This window comes from Sceloporus occidentalis, unplaced genomic scaffold (assembly GCF_023333645.1).
Source record: "Sceloporus occidentalis isolate IW3139 unplaced genomic scaffold, rSceOcc1.0.p SCAF_3, whole genome shotgun sequence".
In the NCBI taxonomy this organism is placed as follows: domain Eukaryota; kingdom Metazoa; phylum Chordata; class Lepidosauria; order Squamata; family Phrynosomatidae; genus Sceloporus; species Sceloporus occidentalis.
Genome location: NW_028316983.1, coordinates 18969362 through 18988030, shown reverse-complemented (window position 1 = coordinate 18988030; position 18669 = coordinate 18969362). Strand labels below are relative to the sequence as shown.

General features: G+C 42.3%; 1 protein-coding gene across 1 annotated transcript in view; it reads left to right on the top strand.

Moving 5' to 3' along the window:
* The window catches only part of RBM38 (RNA binding motif protein 38), a 38498-nt gene extending 36444 nt beyond the window's left edge, over positions 1–2054 (top strand). Inside the window, exon 4 of the mRNA XM_089513764.1 lies at positions 548–2054. Within this exon, the coding sequence (XP_089369890.1) occupies positions 548–851 (304 nt within the window). The 3' untranslated portion in view covers positions 852–2054. The remainder of the gene's footprint in view (positions 1–547) is intronic.
* The last annotated feature ends 16615 nt before the right edge of the window (positions 2055–18669 follow it).

Below are 18669 nucleotides of genomic sequence, written 5' to 3'. Positions count from 1 at the left end.
TGGCTGGCTGGCTTGTTGGCAGCCTGACTAGGAGGAGCACACCACTTGGTTTCAGGACCCACTTGTTCTTAAGAACACAGAGGGTGCATTTACATTGTGAAAGAATCCAGTTTGATACCACTTTAAGTGCTGTAGTTCCATCCTATAGAATCCTGAGATTTGTAATTTTATAAGGTCTTTAGCCTTCTCTGTCAAAGACTGCTGGTGCCTCACAAAACCACAGTTCTGTAGGATGGAGCCATAGCAGTTTAAAGTGGCGTTAAACTGCATTATTTTCATGCTGTAGCTGCACTCAGAGCTAAACTGCCCCTTGAGTAATGCAGCTTACATTTGTTGATTTTAAACCTCAATTTTCATTTTGGCTTGCTTTAGTTGTTGGACTGGTCATTCTCCCTGCTTCCAATCCCAAGTAACAAAAAATAGTTCTTGAAGTTGCAATGTAATGATATGATCAAGTTGCCTCTTAATCCCACATATGCATCTGTACATACATCTCTTGAGGAAACAGTCTGATGATTTCTGCTTGTTTTTGTTTCAAATCTTACAGGCTCGCACATCACTTTATCTACCCTCAAGCAATCGTTCAGCCTAGCGTGGTCATCCCAACCCCGGTACAGTCCATCACATCTCCATACATAGAGTACACAACCGCAAGCCAGGCCTACTCTCAGTTCACCGCTGCTGCCTACGACCAGTACCCATACGCTGCCTCCCCAGCTGCCGGTTTCATGGGATATGGCTACACAAGCGCTGTTCAACAACCACTCACGGCCGCCAACCCACCAGTTGCAGCTCCCACGGCTTTTGTGCAGTACCAGCCAACACAACTACAGCCTGACCGTATGCAATAGAAACCCTCGCCTTGGACCCTGCCCACCACCCCTGCTAGGAAGGCTGCTTTTTTTCTGGCCATGATGGAACAGAATGATTTGGAAATGGTGGTGGTAGGAATCTGTCAAATGACAAAGGAAAGCAAACATTTTTTTTTAAAAAAAGTTAAGCTTTTTAAAACAACCACAACCTTATTAAGAAGAATGCTTATCAATACCTAAGCTATTTATAGTATTACAGAAAAGGTTTTTTTTAAAAAAAAATCAGTGCAAAAGAGACTTACACAGTGAACTTCGGGCCAAGCACTCGTTTTTTTAAAAAATCAATACAAATATTATTGCAGAGATGGACTAGAAGTAACTTTTTTCCCTCTTAAGTGAAAAAACTACAGGTTCTGGCACACTTGCAGCCATCTAGTTCTATTGCTATCATCTTCTTCCTGCTAACTGAAGATGTTCCATACAGACATTTTTATACACTGCTTTCCCCTCTCTGCCTGGCTGCCACCTTTGAACTCTACAGTTTGATTATGTACCCCCTTCACTGGAGAAATGAAGAGGGGGAAAAAGCAAATGCTTTCTCTTTCAGCTCATATTAAAACTTTGTAATACTCAGATGCCTTACAGGAAAAAAGAAGAACCTATTTTTAATATTTATTGTGATCTCTTTATTCACAGGAACTGTGAATTGCAGATAAAAGAAAAGTAGTATCTGCCTTGTTTAATTCTCAACTAAATTATTCTATGTAGGTGGGAAAGGAAGTTGCTAAGTAACTGCTAACTCGCTTTTCAACATGCAAAAAGGGAATATTGGCTTTAAGGACGGTGGAATATTCCTTCAGTCAACGCACTGTAATTTTTCTTAATGTTAAACATTACTCTTAAGATTATCTCAAAGTTTTAGGTATATTTTTAAAGTAAACGAAGGAAAAAGAATATTGAACTTATTGTCTACTTTAATAGATCTTTTGTCTACAATGCTGCAAAGTCTAGAGAAATTTTACAGTATTTATATAAAAGTAAAATGGGGTCATGGGCCATCCATGCTTAGAAGAATGCCAGGAATGGAGCAGAGTTCTACAATGGTGTTACACACTTAACAAAAAGGTTTTAAAAAGTGACATTTTAAAAAACCTGGTGGTACATACCACTACATAAAAGACAATGTAAGTTAAGCGCATTTTTACAAAGAAGAGCAATAAAATATTTTGATTTTTAAACCAATGCTGTGTTGTACCTTATAGCCTTAAAGGAAATAGTGTGTAGGATGTGACTAGGTTGGCTACTGTAATAGATCAAATGTGCCTACTGTGAAGAATAAGCAAAATATCCATTATATGGGAGGTGTACATCTGGAGGGAAGCTTGGTATTTTGCAAGGACTTTGGGAATGGGGAAGGACAGCTTCCTAAGGCACAGCTGGGAAATTTTGGCTCTCTCAGCACTTTGGACTTGTAACTTTGAAGGTGCTAAACCTAGTTTGGGGATGGGGCTCATCACTTTTAGACTGAAACCCATGGCAGATTCATTATGCCACTGATTATGGAAACCATCAGTCACCAGTGATGGTCAATAATAGCAGATTATAGGTGGCATAGCTCATACCACCTGTTTGGGCCAAAGATGTGCCCATTCATTTCCTAGGAAATTTGGGTCAAAGAGGGGGGCCTTTTTCTTTCTTTCTTTGCTAGTGAGTCTGAAGCTATTATGTTTTCTCAGTTAGAGGGGATGACAGCAAGTCACTTGAATGGTTAGTGTGTCAGGCTAGGACAAGGAGAAAATGTGTTCACCCCTCAACTGAGAAGCTTTTACTGGACAACATTGTCCAGTCATAAATTCTCAACCTAACTCAAAAGCCTGTTGCAAGGATAAAATGAAGAAGCACTACATACATTGTATTGAGCTCTCAGGATGAAGGTTGGGATAGAAGTAAGATGTGTAAAACAAAGGACTAATGAGCTGCAGATTAAAATTTTTCTTAGGTGTTATTCAGACAGTAAAAATAATCCAAGTAGAATCTGGACTGAATCCTTGTTGTTCACATGCATTTCAAATGCATCTGATTAAGTTGGGGGTGGGTGGGTGGGTGGGCTGCCAAAACCCACACTTAACCCAGGATAATCGATGTTGGATTTTTTCCCCTGGGTTTTTCTAAAAGATTTGGATTGTCGGGTGTGTGAATAACCAATGTGAATGCACCTGGGATAAACTGGGATAAAACTCTGCCTGCTTTGGATGTGCTTCAAATACATTTGCATCACTGACTCCATCTTTATTCGAGTGCTGACATATGTGGGCAACCGAACTCACAGAGATATACACAGATGCAGTTCCGTAGTGTGAACAACAAACCCAGAATGCATGAGTGAGATTATTCGTATAGTTGCACTACAAGCAATAACGTATGAATGACCCCCTTACCCACAGGAAGGATGATGTATTCAGGATTGTGTAGCCTCTTCTTAGCTTACTGGGCTGGGATGTGTTAAACAGTAGGTCTTACAGATCTACCAGGGTGCTTTCTAAACTGCTTTAAGGTCATCCCATTTAATTTGATGCATTCAATACGTCTGGTTCTGTTCTTGAATCTTTTGCCTGTCACTGAGTGGTGTGTTTAACTCATGATGGTGTGTTTAAGTTCCATTCTAGATATTCACATCTGCACTGAGCGGAGAAATGTGATCTTGGGTATTGAACTGGAAGTTGTTCAACACAACTGGGGACTCTTTAAACCTCAAATAAGTTATTGTCAGCCTTGTTCCTACACCCAGATGTGCAAAACAGGAATGACAATGGCATATTTCAGAGGTCTCTTGTGAAGGTGAATGAGTATATTGTTGCTGATAGATGTGAAGTAGAGGGTGTGGTTACTTTGACGTCCTGGGTGGGATGCTTCCTATAGGCAAGTAGTTGGCTGCTCTGTAAACAGATATTGTACTACAGAGACCTTTGGTCTGATCCTCAGGGCTCTTAGCTTCAATGTACATTGTTGGTCCTTTGTTTATATTACTCCCTCTCAGAGTGATGATTTTATCACACGGGGAAAATTGCAGGTTTAAACAGTCATATCCCCAGGAAAGTTGTGCGATCACGGTGAAGATTTCACACGGTGTCACAATTAAAGAGGACTTATCCCAGGAATAACTAGGGAATGACCAGCAACAAATCATTAATGGAGAAATCCCTGATATTCCTTGATTTTCCCCATGTGTGATAAACTTCTAAGTTTATGTGGTGTACATGAGGGCCAAAAGCAAGGAATTATGTGACACAATTCCCTCACCAATTAATGGCTGGTGGGGAATTGCTGACTGGAATGGTTAGTCCCAGCATTTCTCCTGTGACAAGAACCAATCACATTATTTTGAAAAATGAGACAAATATACTTCATTCCTAAATGAATGGCAAATATTTTTCTGTAACACTTTCAGGTGCACCCAACCTTCTGAAATGGTTTGCAAAAAAAAAATTAACACATTAGATCAAAAATAAGAAATGCATGCAACAATACTGAAGAGGAGGCAACTCCTTTTCAAAGCCAGCTAAACCCATCAATTAGAGCCTGTTACATTTTCAAAAGCTTGATAGAAATAGAAAGGGCTTTACCTCATGCTGAAAAGTCACTTAAAGGAGGCACAAGTTTGGATGCTGTGGAAAGGCTTATCGGGCAATAAAAGGGCATCTCTAGGAGGGGAACAACTATTTGAGGGCCCTTCTTGGCAAGGGAGAGCTGTCTGTCCCTCTGGAGCAGTTGATCAGTGTTGCTGTAAGTCATTTCTTTTCAACAGCTCTATAAGGCTATAACTCCACAACTAGCCTAAAATGGCAAAATCAATGATCTTCCCACGGCTGTGCCTTTTATAGCAGGTGCTTAAAGCAGTGATCCCCTCTTCTTCCCATCAAGATCATCCTTTCTAATTATTGGGACTTGCAGCAAAATGTAGCAGTGTGGACTGTTCCATTTCAGGTCACAGCCACCATGTCCTTTTTCAAAATACTCTGTTCCACCCCTTAGTGCCCCTGTCTACTGATAACAGATGTCCCAGCCCCTTTTTACATCTTAAAAATAAGCACACAGATTATGAGTTTGTGACAGGATCCATATACACTTCTGCCTCCACATTTGCGGCTTTGACTTTTGCAAATTTGATTATTCACGGATTTTATTAATGTGTTCTCCCAGGTAAAAACATACAGTAGTGTTTTTGTTATTTGAAGTTTTCCCACATTAACGGGGGTCCTGTGCCCCTAACCCCAGCGAATATGGAGGAATGAATGTATAGCAGGGTAACAGCAGCCAATACACCACATGCAGCTCCTGCTCAATTTTGCAGAAGCTGGAGGTCCTCCCCTGTGTATGTGTACATACAGTATATATGTGTGTTGTTAAAATATAAATTATGCTCCAGGACAAGTGATGCTTCTGTGAACCAAAGCATGCAGCCTGTGTATTCCTTGTTATAAATTAGTCCCCACAAAGGGTGTCCAGGGTGTGCATGTACAAGTTGGAAGTGGACTTCACACAGGCTGATGTTTCCCATGCTAGATTTGGAGGGGGGGGTTGCACTGGAAAATTGGCTCCTAAACCCTTGGAATTTACCCACCAAGTAAAGTACAGGATGCACTTTCCTGCCATGATGAAATTGGCTGCCTGGATAATTCATAGTTCTGTAGATTTGCCTCTGGTTACTTCTTCAAGACTAATATAGTGGCATAAATATTCCTCAAGTGGAGTCAACTCGATCAGGCAGATGGAGTGTTATCCACAGTTGACATGGCTACAAAGAAACAAAGTTTGCCATTAATGAAGCCAAAAGGACAATGAAATGTGAATTCTGTCCCATTTCTATGCACAGCCCAAACGTATGCAAGAGCAGAACAGGTTATTGTAGTTACTGGGTTTTTCACTCAGTTGAGGGTGGTCTCCCCCCCCCCCTTTAAACCTTGAAAATGGTGTTCTATTATTTCTAGGCTGACTGTTTTTTTAAATCCTCACAATTATTTAATGTTCAGGAAGGGGTTCATGAGTTGGAGTTAGGACTAAGAGGGTAGGAGTAGCTAGTAGTTTTTCCAACAGAGGAAACTGAGCAGAGGGATCCTGTGAGTACCAGTATCCTCAGTCAGGTTAAATAAGTCTCATATAAGTTTGCAAAAACATTTTGAACCTTCTAGAGACCACTTGAAGTCTTCTTTCAATATACATCCAGGTGTTGTTGTTGTGTTCCTTCAAGTAGTCTCTGGCTCATGGCAACTCAAGGGTGAAACCTTCATGGGGGTTTTCATGACAAGATTTGTTCAGAAGCCTTCATATTTCTTATGATTTCCATTTTGGTTGCCAAATGTATAGATCTATGCCTTTCTAACATGCTGGTAAAAGCTGATGAGGTGGGCTTACCTGTTTTCTTCCTTTCTCCCTGTTTTGATGCATCCAGAGTAAGGGATTCTGGAGGTTGTATTTTTATGAGGTATTCTGAACTCACTTCCAGTGATTCTAATACTGAGGTTCAAAGTAATGTACAAGAGAATTTGAAGTGCATTATGAAATTACAAATCCCAAGACTCTATAGGTTGGATGACAGTTAAAGTGATACCAAAGTGTTATAACTATGTTGTGGGTATAGACACTTATGCACTAGGTGATGAAATAACAGTTTGAAATACTGATGAAATTAAGCTCTTTGCAATGAAATTGGGCTGGATCTGGATTTAGCCAGAGTGTTTCCACATTAAGGGTGTTGTCTGGAATTGCGATACATCATTCAGTCACTTTCCACATATAATAAATATAATAATAATAAAATAAAATAAAAAAAGAACAATCGGGGCGGCTAACAAAGTTAAAAATACAGAACATATAAAATCCCTGATACCCTCCCCTCCTTAAAAAAGTATTAAATCCAATGCAGAATTTAAAAAACAAACAAACAAACAAGTTAAAAACTGACCAGAAGGCACCAGTACTATTACTACTACATCACCATGTAGTTGAAATCCTATATTTGCCCTTTGGTTTGTCCATCTTTCCCTCACCGCAAAATGTCCATATATACACCAAAGGCAAAGCCAGTTGCCACAGGCGTAGATGCCTTTAATGTTGTTGTTCTGATTTTTTGAAAGGGTGACATTTGTGGTATAACAGAGAAGTGAACCTATCACAATCTGTACTGCATTTTCTGTCTCAAAGTAAGAAGAAAAATTCCATTCAAAACAATGTCTTCCCCTTCCTCCCTTTTTAATGAACCACAACAAACTAAATGTCCCCAAAGATGCATGTTTTTGACTCTTTCTTCCAAATGACAGTATGTGAGCCTGCCTGGTGTAGTGGTTTGAGCATTGGACTAGAACTCTGGAGAACAGGGTCTAGAGAATCTCGGCTCAGTCATGTAAACCCACAGGGGGACCTTGGGCAAGTCACACTCTCTCAGCCTCAGAGGGTGGCAATGACAAACCCCCTCTGAAGAAACTTGCTAAGTAAATCCCATGATAGGGTTGCCTTAGTGTCATCATAAGTTGCAAACCACTTGAAGGCACACAACAACAACAAGTGAGCCTACAAGATCAATAACTTTCAGGGAAGACTGCATGGCAACTTTTTTAGGAATATGTCTTTCAAACAGTGTCTGAGGTCAGACAGGTTATCCAAGAGCAGAAGCAGTCGTGGCTCCTCCTAAGCAAGGCATTAAAACATTTCCTAGTGCTGATAAGCTGCACAGAGAAGTGAGAGACTGTCAGTAGTGGCGGCTTCACCAAGGGTTTATCACGTTCAAGCACTTGTAGTGCCAGAAATGTTTTCTGCTGGACTGAGAACGTTCATGTATAGTGTGTCTTGAGGACAATATTGACAGCTGGTGCAAGGCTCAATTCTTTGTGGGCTATGCAACCTAGACTCCAGAATCTTTTGATTTGAAGAGAGACTGATTCCCAAGAGGTTTTATTTCAACATATCAGTCCAATTCATTTTGTTCTGGAAATATTTCTCTTGACCTTCTTTGGGGTTATTGGAGCAAAAAAGAAAGGAGGACAATAATATGTTGCTTTTATTTGCCATCAACTTGGCATTGAGTTATGGCGACCTTATGAATAAGAGACTTTTAAGCCCTGGAAATTCAAAGCTGTGGTCTTCCTCTTTTCCAACTGCCTTCCACTTTTTTGAGCATTTTCATCTTTCCCCATCTGCATTAACAATTATCATCAAGGCATAGATTAAAAAGGGCCTAAATACCCTCAAATTACCAGATTTCACCTGATCTTGGAAGCTAAGTAGGATCTGCCCTGGCTAGTACTAGGTTTTGATGTTGTTGTGTTCCTTCAAGTCTTTTCTGACTTATGGCAACCCTAAGGCAAACCATGATGGTGTTTTCTTGGCAAGATTTGTTCCGTGGGTGGGTGGGTGGGTGGGGGGTTGCCCTTACCTTACTCTGAGACTGAGAGAATGTGACTTGCCCAAGTCCAAAGCATCTGAAGGAGGAGTATGACTTGCCCAAGGTCACGCAGTGGGCTTCCATGGTGGAGCAGGGATTCAGCCCTTGCCTTCCAGTGTCGTAGTCCAACACTCAAACCACTATACCACACTGGCTCTCACATTGGTGGAGTATAAGCCTGAAAAAGTTGTCAAAAATGGTGATGCAAAAATCCTATGGGGCTTTAACATTCTAACTGAGAAAAAATTTGAACATAATGTGTCAGGCAGAACCGTGGTTGATGAAATGAAAGACTGGATTACAGATATGACAATCCTGGGGGACAGTAGCATTGAAGATAAAGAGAGGGGGAAGATTATGAGATCTACACATTGAAATTCAGCACCTCTAGGAAACGAAAACTACTGTGATTCTAGCAGTGATTGGTCCTGCAGGTGTAAGTCCAAATGGACTGACAAATTAGCTGAATGAAATTGCCAAAGACAGGATCCTAGTAGCACAATTACAAAAAGTGACACTCTTTAGAACGTGTGGAATCATCCAATGATACTTCACTGATCTCTAGCTTCTTGGATAGAATCTGAAAAACCGATAATCCAAAACTCCAGTGAGTAATAAATAGTACAATTGGCTCTCCACATTTGAGGTGCTGACTTTTGCGGATTTGATTATATGTAGATAATTCAGTATAAGCTCCTGCTGTCGACATTCAAAGCCCTCCATGGACTGGCCCCTCCTTACTTATCAGACCTTCTTTCTCCTCACCTTCCCACTTGGGCCCTCCGTTCTGGTAGTCAAGGGTTCCTGTCTCAGCCCAGGATTTCCTCTGCCCCATCCCGGATTCGCCCCTTTTCACTTGCTTCCCCTCACTCCTGGAACCTTCTTCCCTCACAAGCAAGAGCCATCACTTCTTTAACTAGCTTCAAAACGGAGTTGAAAACCATCCTGTTCAGAGAAGCCTTCCCAGGCATTGCATAATTGTCGCTTACTATCTGATGTTCTTTTGTTGCCTGTTTATCGAACCATTTCCTGTATTGCTATGTATTGTATATGTATTATCCTACTTGAGAGTATGTATTTTCCCTGGATGAAGATTAACCTTCCATTCTGAAGCCAAGCCCTCCCTCCAGTCCATCTGCCTTGGTCCAAGCCTCGGAGGTAGAGAGGAACTGCTGGACCTCTTACCCTTTCCCTCCACCACTCCCTTCTCCTTCTGTGTCATGTCTTTTTAGATTGTAAGCCTGAGGGCAGGGAACCGTGTTACTAAAAGATTGCATGTACAGCACTGTGTAAATTTACAGTGCTTCATAAATAAAGGTTAATAATAATAATAATAATAATTTGATTAATATGTTCTTTCTAGAAATCTCTAGGTCTTCAAGCATGACTGGTGGAAGTTGCCTGTAGAGTCATACTGGAGGACCTACAGATTCCTAGAGAGATATTCTCTCAGGTAAAAAAGTAAAATAAAAGTTTTTTATTTGCAGTTTTTCTACTTTCATAGGAGTCCTGTGCCCCTAACCCCAGTGGTATCCACTGGGGTTTTGCTCCAGGACCCCCTGTGGAGACCAAAATCCACTGATAGTAAATTGTGTCCCTTATATAAAACTTTGCTTTTAGGAATATATATATATATATATATATATATATATATATATATATATATATATATAATTTTCAAGTCATGGATGCTTGATTCGATGGATAAAAAAATCTGTAGATATGAAGAACCAACTGTATTGACCTGAAGGAGAGAATGAAACTTTGCAGTTCTGGGGACAGAATAAGAAAATTTACACATAGATTCTCTTGTGCACTTTTGCTTTAGCTTGAGCTAACATTCACTGCATTGACAACCAGAAAATGCTAACAAAGCCAGACACCCCCCCCCCCAAACTTGTAAAATGGCCCCTTTGCCTTCTTTGTGTCCTGTACAATTCTGCCAGCCTAGTCATTTGCTTGTTCCAAAGCGCCCTACCTTCCCTTTAAAAAAAAAGCCCTTGCTATTGAAATAGTTTGAATAACAAAATCAACCAACAGCTTAAATGGCTGTCACATATCGTCATGGAGGGAGTAAAAGAGGTCACATGTGCCTGTAACCAGATCATTCCTGGAAAAGTTTCTGCTTACTGTGATAGAATGCTTTGTCACTGTTATCTTTCCTCACACACTGAGCTGAATGTTTGGCTCCGCCTGATCAGGAGGTGAGCCTCTATCAAGTGTGGAAAGTTCTCTTTCATACTTATAGTTTAATTGATGCAAAATAAGTACATATAACACATCAACCACATGAGTGTCAAGTTTTTCTAACAATAACAGCAACAATTAAAATATGATTTTTATGTCAGCTTAAAATTATAATGCTAGTGCTTCATTAGAAAAAAATTATACAAGCCCTGTTTCCACTAGCATAATTATAATTTTCAAGATATGTTAGAAGAACAACCCTGATAAAGGAGATCAGAGGCCTATTTGGTCTAGCATTCTGTTCATGATTAGTGAAAGGAGTATATCACACGGAGCTTTTTGTTGGTTTTGTAGCTCAGTTCCAGCTCACTTCTGAAGTGATTGCAATTCCAACGATGCGGTTTCACCTCATAAAAGGACTGTTTTATCAGATGCCATTGATTTCTATGGGAGCCCCTTGCGAATTGCTTCAGCAGTGTTTCTGAAGTCACCCCTCATTTTGGTAAAAATGGGAAAAAAGTGACTTCACAGAATTCGCTTCCAGGCTGCCTTCGATTGCACTGCGATTTGTTCTGGTGTGGAAAAGCACTCCAATGCCCCTCCCCTTGGCCCCTGCATCCTGCTCCATCATTCCCCTCCTCCTCATTCATGCCATCTCCTCCTCTCTATCAACCAGCTGATCCCATCATCCCCTGTGTCCCCTGCGTCCTCCTAGACCCCGATCTGCTCCACTCCTTCAGCCTCCCACCAATCCCATCATCCCTGCCTTCTCTTAGACCCCCATCTGTTCCTCTCCTTCACCCTGACACCTAACCCATCATCCCCTGACTGCTCCTGCATCCCCATCTCGCCCCCTCTCCACCTAACCCATCATCCCCTGACTGCTCCCGCATCCCCGTCTTGCCCCCTCTGCCACCTAACCCATCATCCCTGCTGCTCCTGCATCCTGATCCTGGCCCCAGGGACTCCCAGCGACCTATCCCATCATCCCCTGACTGCTCCTGCATCCTGATCCTGGCCCCAGCAACCTATCCCATCATCCCCTGCCTTCTCCTGCATCCTGATCCTGGCCCCAGCAACCCCCACCGACCTATCCCATCATCCCCTGACTGCTCCTGCATCTTGATCCTGGTCCCAGCAACCCCCACCGACCTATCCCATCATTCCCTGACTGCTCCTGCATTCTGATGCTGGCCCCAGGGACCCCCAGCGACCTATCCCATCATCCCCTGACTGCTCCTGCATCCTGATCCTGGCCCCAGCAACCCCCAGTGACCTATCACATCATCCTCTGACTGCTTCTGCATCCTGATCCTGGCCCCAGGGACCCCCAGAGACCTATCCCATCATCTCCTGACTGCTCCTGCATCCTGATCCTGGCCCCAGGGACCCCCAGTGAGCTATCCCATCATCCCCTGCCTTCTCCTAGACCCCGATGAAGGATGACAGCTAAGGAGGGGGCAGGGAAGGAGGACAGCATCCAGAGCCCCACTGAGCATGTGCAAGGGGGCCGATTCAAATTGTTGACCCCTCACAGTATGGTCTGGTGTGGTAATACAATGTGCACTCACTCCCCTTTGCTTGAGTCTGCATCACGTGACTTGCTTGGAATCGAACTGACTTCTCTTCTCCCTCATTTCGAAAGGATAACAGAAAGGCAACCAGGTGTGGAAAAACATGACATTTTAACCTCAATCTGCATTGCTAGAGAGGAGTTACTCTGGATCTGGTGTGGAAAAACATCACGCTTTGCATTGCTAGAACAGGAGTGACTGCGGATCTGAGCTGCAACCCCCCCCCCCCCCCAATGTGTGATAAGGTCCAAAATCTTCAATCTATGATCTATGGAAAGTCTACAAGCTTGACACACGTGCAACAGCATCCTATGATCAGTAAAACTTAATCATCATACACGATAACCTGCAAACCCCTTCCCCCTTTGTCAAATCATTTCAGAATCCATGCAGAAATAGATACTTTCATTAGTATAGATCATTTCAAGATACTTTCACCTGAGCAGTTGTTCAGTAATTTTCCTACATTTCCATCACTTGTCAGAAGGGTTTTTAAAAAGAAAAAGATGGCAGGCACAAGAAATTAGTTGCTGTTGTGTGCCTTCAAGTCATTTGTGTGCATGAGGGGTTATTCAGATGGTGAAAATAATCCAGGAAGCATCTGGGTTGAATCCAGGTAGCATCTGGGATGCATTTTGAATACATCTGATTAAGGGGGGGGGGGGCTGCCAAAAAAAAACACTTAACCCAGGATAATCGATGTTGAATTTTCCCCCCTGCATTTTTCTAAAAGATTCAAATTCTCGGCTGTATGAATAAACAATGTGAATAGATCTGGGTGAAAACTGCAGGCCTTGAATGTGCTTTAAATACATTCACATCATCGACTCCCATCTTTACTCAAGTGCTGACACATGTGAGTAACTGAACTCGAACTCACAGAGGTTCACAGAAATGCTGTTCCATAGTGTGAGTAACAAGCCTGGAATACATGAGAGAGATTATCACGTCATCGTGAACAAAAACAACAACATGTAAATGACCCCTGAGTTTTAGTTTGGAAGGATAATGTAGAATATAAAATAAAGTGTGCCTTCTGGTCATTTCTGACTTATGGCAACCCTAAAACTAACCTATCATGGAGTTTTCTTGGCACAATTTGTTCAGAGGGGGTTGGCCTTCCTTTGAGGCTGAAAGTCCAAAGTATCTGAAGGACCAATGATTAAGAAGTGATACTTTAAAACAACTGCAATTTTATCCACATTTAGACCACCCCACAATCCTATGCCCCTTGGCAGGTGACCCAGAGAATGCAGAGTACAGTAAACCTTCCTCACTGACTGTGGAGCCAATCAATCAAAAAGAACATATTGTGTGTGAGTTCAAGTTGCCTGTAGACCTACGACATCCCTATGAATTTTATAGGGTTTTCATAGGCAAGCAATACTCAGAGGTGGTTTTGCCAGTTCCTTCCTCTGACATGGAGCCTATAGCACCTGGTATCCATTGGTATTCCCCCATCCAAGTACTAACCAGGGGCTAATCTTGCTGAGCTTCCAAAATCAGACAGGATCTGGTGTTTTGGGGGTATTTAGGCCCTATAAAAACATTAGAGGAGGGGGGCACTAAGAAAAGGAGAAATTAGGGAGAGGGAGAAAGAGCTCCCATTTACTACACTGGCAAGGTTTCGATTTGCCTTGGATGCACTTGGATCATTACCACTCAGGGTAGAAGGTTTCTGAAAAATAACATTCTTCAACCAAGTTCCTGTGGCATAAAAGTTCCACTTGTACTATCTATCACCACTTCCAGGACTCAGGACTGTGCTGCAACAGCATCTCTATTCTGTTAATGGAAAGTGTGTGTGTACATGGCAGTGGGGGGTTGGAGAAGCATTTGGATATGTTCTCACAGCCAGAGGTAGGCAGATGATATCTTTTACCAAGAGCCACTGTGGTCCTCTGGAGGGCTCAGCAAATGATGTCATTGGTCTGCATCTGGCTATGGGAACATAGCCAGTTGCTTCTTTGATCCCCTCCATTCTCCAACAGCAATAGACCATAGAGTGGGGGGCTATCATAGTGAAATGGTGAGTTGGAAGAGGGGAACTTTGGATGTTGCAGAAGGAGAAAGAATACCAAACTCCACAAAGACAACAACAAATATATATGCAAATGCAAACATAAGTTGGACTTACCTGTGTGCGTCACTACCAGGATGCCAGCATTCATGACCTACTCACTATCACTGTGGAGAATATATCTCACCCTGGCATTAGAAATAGCATGTTCCATGTATATATGTTTTATTTACTAGTTTGTTTGTTTTGCACACATATGCAGAAAGCACACCCATCACAGTTTACCAGGAACAGATACTAAAGAGAAATGAGAAAAGCTAAAAATACTCCAACCATCCTGGTGCCCATAGAGATTAAGTTTTAATTTGTCCATTTATGCTTCTGAAATTTTTCAGATTCCTAGCTGGTTAGTTACAAGTGTTGAGAATTAATGTGATTATAAAGACTGATACTTTGCTCATTCATCTAAACTCTTCTTAACATGGAACAAGTAATAACAAAGCAGAAAGAGCTGGCATTTCTGCCAGCCTTAAAAAAAGATCACATATATATATATATATATATATATATATATATATATATATATTACATTCCTGTCTAACCTTTGTGGTGGTGAAAGGAGGATGCCAGTGCCAGGTTGTAGCTATAGAGCTGTCAGAATGAGAAGAACCAGTTGCCTGATTGCAGGATCCTGCAGCTGACAGGGTGACTGTGATCAAGAGCAATGCCCTGGTGCTGGGTGGGAAAAAGCAGCCGTCCAAATTTTGTTGTACTGTATCTCCCATCATCCCCAGACAGCATAGATTAGAGTAAGGGATAACAGTAGCAGAGCTTGGAATTGTTGCTTTGGAGATGGCTGGAAGTGGCCATAGAGGCTGGAGTTACAGTTGGTCCTTGGTAGCCATGCATTCAATCATTCACGGTGTAGCCAAGAGTCTATCAAGGGGAATTTTATTTAGCTCAATTTATTGGGTCAGCTCTCAAAGACCCTCGAGACTGTTTCCCTTATGAATACCAAGAGAAAAGGGTACCAATGAACACTGGAGAGGCAGAATTCTCTGAATGAAGTGTTTCTTTTATTAAGGGAGGAAATCACACAACAATCCACATTCACTCACACACACATGTCAGGACTAAGGAAATCAGAAGTTAGCTTGGAATAGCTTGAGAATGAACTAATGGTGATACTTACACAAGACGAGGCTTGACTCTGGATCCAGTTGTGAGGGAGATGGCATTGGATATGTCCATTTGGGAAGCGGTGGGAGAGCAGACATACTGGGACTGTTCGGAGTTCACAGTGACAGAGTGTCCCCATGCCTTCCAACTAGCCCACTGATGAAGAATTTAGGGGATCTTTTATAGGCAAAAACTAGCCTGAAGGCAAAGGTGTTTGTCCTACATCAAAGGAAATCAAATCTACCTTGTAAAGGATTGGTTGGTCTGGCAATGTCCAGGTTGAGAATACATTGTAAATCAGCCTTATCAGGCTTGGCCAGCAAAACATCCTGCCTGTCTTCCTGTCTTTGGAGGTGTTAAAGTTTCTCATTTGTAACTTCCAAACTATTCTGTTTGAGGTGCATATGGGTAGTGTGGACGTGCTCCCATGCTTCAAGAATCATGGCTGCCCAGAGTACAGCATCTGTTTGGGATCATAGGGAAAGCACACACACCAAACTTCAGAAGATTTCAGCTTAACATAACAACAGCTTGAAAATATTGCAAAAAATATAATTTCCAAAAAGACGAACATTGATTTTGCCATTTTATATAAGGGACACCATTTTACTATGCAACTGCATTTAATGGGATGTGAGCTGCCATGGATTTGCTGGAACCAAACCTCAGTGGATACAAAGGGCCCACTATAATAAAACAGTAACTTTTCTCAGCTCTAGACTAGCAATATCTGGGGGCCATAGGTTGCCCAACCCTTTTGTATACACATGGCACAGAAGGGAGCATTCAAACACGTCATGAGCCCACAATGGGTGACACCCTAGAAGAGGAGTGACACCTGGTTTGCCACGGCGGTGGAGGCCTACTCAGGAGGAGATGTCTGCCACTACAATAAAGGAGGGGACTGAGCACCCCTCTGCCAGCTTGCTGCAGTGAAGCAGGCCATCTCACAAGGAGACTGCCATGGCAGCAAAGGAGAAAGTTGAGAGCCCCCTTTTGGCTGCTAACATCCTGGCAGCCTCCCCTCCATACACACAAGGTGACACCAGAGGTGGGGACACAACTGGGTGCAAACTCTCTAATGGGGGGGGGGGGGGCTTGGCATGAGAAAAGGGACTATGTGCAAATCTCTAGCTCAGCTAGTGGGGCAGAAGTTTGCTACAATTTGCAAGCCTTCATTAATTTGTTGCTCCAACTCTGACTCTCCAGGCACAGCTATGCATTTACTTAGGGGCTGGACAGATTGGCAGAATGGAGTGGCGAGACATTGCCCCTTTCTTCCCCAGAAGCAGGCCACGGCAGCCACACGCCACGGCCTGCACAGGGCTGAAAAAGAAGCCCTGAAAAGAGGCTTTTTTTTTGCACTGCAGAATGGGCACCATAACTGCCACAGTGTGGTGTCATGATGCCCCTTGTGCACCACGTCGTTTGGGTGCTGTGCATGGTGGCCGTCAATGTGGTGCACCCCATGTAAATGGGGACATGTCAAGATGGTAACTGCAGTACGTGGTAGGGTTTGGGACCATGTGAACGCTATGCCCTACCACAGCCCTAGTTTGGGCCCAGGGCAGTCTGTCCAGGCCCTTAGTTAGTATCCGCCTTGCTTATCAGTACTGGGGTGCCAGGACTCACACTCCATTTTGCTCTGCATCCACCTTCTTGCTAGAAACAAGCAGGTTAGATTAAATGTTCCATATCTTTTCTCAATAAGAACAATTTCCTGATTTTACCTTGATCTAGGAACAGCCCCTTTAGCTAAGATTTCTGACTTAATTTTAAAACAGGAACATACATTTTAACTCTCTTCTCCCTCCCTCCTTCCATATGTGTGTATGTGTGTATAACTGAAAATCTATAAACATATGTGTTTGGTACTTAATGTGTAAAACTTAATGACATCAGTAGGAGCCATCCCTTGGTCTCAGGTTTTGACCCAGAAACCTCAGGGCATGGGATCAGCTAGAAATGGCAACTCTAGATGCATTTGTTGACTTCCAAAAATGGTCTGGTCTTTTCTTCCACTAAGTAGGTGGCCATGCATTAGTGAGCCCTGAAAGGAATCCCTTTCTGATGGTAGCAGCTTGCTATAAAAAGCAGAGATAAAAAGCAATGGGCTTCATGCACTATGAACCACTCATTCCCCCCATTGATCTTCAATGTGGTTTGATAAACACAGATTCAAAGCAGGACTTGTTTCCAACTCTAGTGAGATAAGTCTAATAATAGCACCTTGGCTCTTAACATTTTCCATATGACAGAGTTTTCCCATCAAGGCAGAGGCAAAGGACCAGAACTTACCTGACAAGAGGATGTGAATTCAAAGAAGAATTCCTAAATCCTTATTAGAGCAATCTCTTTATTATGCTGCCCACCAAAAAGTGATGGTCACAAAATAATGCAAACTTTTCAGTTCTGATGGCTGATGTGGCCACTTTTGTCTTATTTGAAAATAATAGCAACTTTGTGTCGAACCTTTCCTATTATCTTGCTGCAGAACTGTCACTGAATAAAGGAGTGGTAAATTTAATCCTGGCAAAATACATAGTCCAGTCCAATTATTCACTAAAACAGGGACTTTATCACACAAGCCTCATCTTGCTGCAATCACGTTGTTTAAAGAGAATAGAAGCATAACCAGCTTTGGAGCTTTTATTACCACATGTCTCTTCAATAGCATAACTGGGCCTTTTGGTGCCATCAATGGCCCCACATACTCTCTTTTTCATTTTTCTTCAACTTTATCTTCCTGCCCTATGCCCTGCCCAGCATGCCTTTCATTTTATTTTTATTTTTATTTGTAATGCAATTTCGGAGTTATGGGGATGCGATTTAGTTAAGAAGAAGAAGAAGAAGAAGGTGAAAAAGCAAGGGGGAAAAGCAAACAGGCTGCTTGGGAACAGCAAGAGGGAAGGGGAGGGGAAAAGAGTAGACTAACACCATGTCATTTATCATGCCTGTGCAGTAATGGGGTGGCACAGCTTGGTGCTTATTGACAGGTTTTTCCCATCAATGAAAAACATGCCCTCTAAGAACAATTCAGATGCACAGCATCAACAGGTCAGAGGCAACATTGTGTGATAGGTATTGCCAAAGACACTAGCCACTTGCTAAAATTGCAGTTTAAAATCCGGATGTGAAGAAGTCCCAAGTCCAGCAAAACAGGTAGGTTATCAAGGACAATGAGTTTGTGGCTTATTCCTTCAGAGCAGTGCCCATGGGAGACATTTGTATCCTTCTCCCAATTTGTTTTATTCCTCCTAGAAAATGAAACTGTATTTAGAAACTGGAGCTTAAATGTCTTACATTATTATGTATGTGTATGTGCCTTTAAGCTGCCAATTGAGTTATGGTGACCCCATTAATTTCATAGGGTTTTTTTGGGCAAGGAATGCTCACAGGTGGCTTTGCCAGTTTTTTATAACTGTTTTGCTTTTTAAAGCATTGTGTAAAGTCTACGGC